Here is a 1,958-nt window from a genome sequence, read left to right on the forward strand (position 1 = left end):
CTCTATACACACACACAACACAAACCCACAGACAGAAATTAAGAAAATTCATGCAGCCTTCACGTGCTATCAGAAATGATCATAAATACGGGTTTCCTAGTCAGAAATTACACATGAATGGCCTCTCTAATCGTATTATACCTTTTGGCTTTAATAAGATTTGCCCAAGAAACAGGCAAGAATAAATAGGCTGTCCACCATGATTTCTGTTCTTTCTGACAACAAAGCACTTGACCACAACAAACTCATAATTACAACTTCAGAAGCAGGAATTAGGACGTTTCCAGTAGCACTTGAAGGCAGCATAAGAACTAGCTTTTTGTCTCCGTCATTGACCAAAACAAGCATTTATTAAGAAGTTAATTATCATATAAATATGAGAAGTAAGATGAGAAGGGTTACAAACAGGCTACTAAATTATTTTTATTACATACAATTTTATAATTAGCATTACATTACTTAATTTATACAATATTATTTTATGTAAAATGTAAATTAGTGCAAGTTTATGAGTACTGTACCTGTAAGATGTCTTGCTCTGTCAGCTCAATGAGCAGTTCGAGGTTGTGTTCCAGCTCCGGTAAGGAGAAGCCAGATGTCTTCTGTTCTCGTGTGCTCACACTCAAAGGGGCCTCCTCAGGAACACTGTGCTTCTGACTCATATGACTGTAACTGTGATACACCTTCTGCTCTCTGCCTGTCATATCGATCACCTGAAACACATGAGGGATGGGTTAACTGTTTCTTGTGAGATATATAAAAGACTATTGTGCATTACTCCAAGTGTTCTGCACTCTCACCTTAACCTGAGCCAGTTCTCCAGCAGGTCTGCTCATGCTCCTGTTGGTCAGCTTGCCATGAGCTTTTAGCTCTTCCACAGTCTTGTAAGAATATTTGGGCTTTTTCTTTGCCGTTCCTGCTTCTTTACGCCATTGCCCCAACTCCCTCTGAAACTCCTTCAAAGATGGAATTAAAAATAAAAATAAAAATATGAAAACAGGATAGGTGATGAAAAATTTGGCCTGCTGCTGATCTGGGGCGCATTTCCAAAAAGCATTGATAGCCAAATAGGGTCTCAAGTTTCGTTGAACTCTGTTGGTAACAACAGATCTTGTGACCATAGTTGCTTTTAGGAAATGCACTCCCTGTTCAGTCAGATGCTTTTTTTTGTTTCCTGACCAAAAGAGAAAACTATTGAGTTCTATCCATTTTGTATTCAAAAAGATCCCTTTATGTCATTTAAATTGCTTATTTGGATGTGTATTTTTTAAACAACACTGTTTGAGCATCTGAATTTGATTTATCCACTGCAACCACCAAGAATTTGTTAGTTTTGACTTACATTCTCCTCCTCCTCCTCAGAGTCTACAGCAGGGAAATCCTGCAGGGACTGCTGGGTCCTCTCATTACCATATGCACCAACTGCTCCCTTCCCCTTTCGCAACTTAGCCTCAATCGGGTTCACAATACCTGTACACAAAGATTTCCATAAGAGGCCATTCACATCATAACCCCATCCCCAAGTAAACACATGATGCACAACATAATTCACAATAAGCTAAATGCAGCAAAACCAGTACACTGAGGTATGAAATAAAGGACTGTTGTTTTACCTTGAGCATTTTTGCCCAATCCTTTTCCTGGAACGTAGCCCATCTTCTGCAGAAGTTTTTGACCAATGCCTCGTGTGTGTTTCTCCCAGGATCCCAAGTCCTGCCCTGTTCTGATACCACCTGCAAACCTTTGGGATGTCTTAAAGCTCACACCCTAAAATAAAGAATTCAAATACATACTGTATATTACACAACTGTTCAGACATTTGGGATCAATAAGACTTTTTATTTATAAGGATTTGTTTAACTGAGAAAAAAAGATCAGATTGATCAGATTTAATTGATCAGAATTTCCACAAAACTATTAAGCAGCACAACGGTTTCAACATTGATAATAATAATAAA

At 38.4% G+C, this 1,958-nt stretch overlaps 1 protein-coding gene across 1 annotated transcript in view; it reads right to left on the bottom strand.

Moving 5' to 3' along the window:
* Nucleotides 1–1,762, bottom strand: part of LOC107560859 (tuftelin-interacting protein 11-like) — a 9,252-nt gene extending 7,490 nt beyond the window's left edge. Inside the window, exons 1-4 of the mRNA XM_016245131.1 lie at nt 1,614–1,762; nt 1,343–1,470; nt 801–956; nt 522–713 (exon numbers count right to left, since the gene is read on the bottom strand). Coding sequence (XP_016100617.1) covers nt 522–713; nt 801–956; nt 1,343–1,470; nt 1,614–1,656 — 519 coding nt within the window. The 5' untranslated portion in view covers nt 1,657–1,762. The remainder of the gene's footprint in view (nt 1–521; nt 714–800; nt 957–1,342; nt 1,471–1,613) is intronic.
* Between the last annotated feature and the right edge of the window lie 196 nt (nt 1,763–1,958).

The sequence above is a fragment of the Sinocyclocheilus grahami genome, unplaced genomic scaffold (assembly GCF_001515645.1).
Source record: "Sinocyclocheilus grahami isolate Dianchi unplaced genomic scaffold, SAMN03320097.WGS_v1.1 scaffold747.1, whole genome shotgun sequence".
NCBI lineage: Eukaryota > Metazoa > Chordata > Actinopteri > Cypriniformes > Cyprinidae > Sinocyclocheilus > Sinocyclocheilus grahami.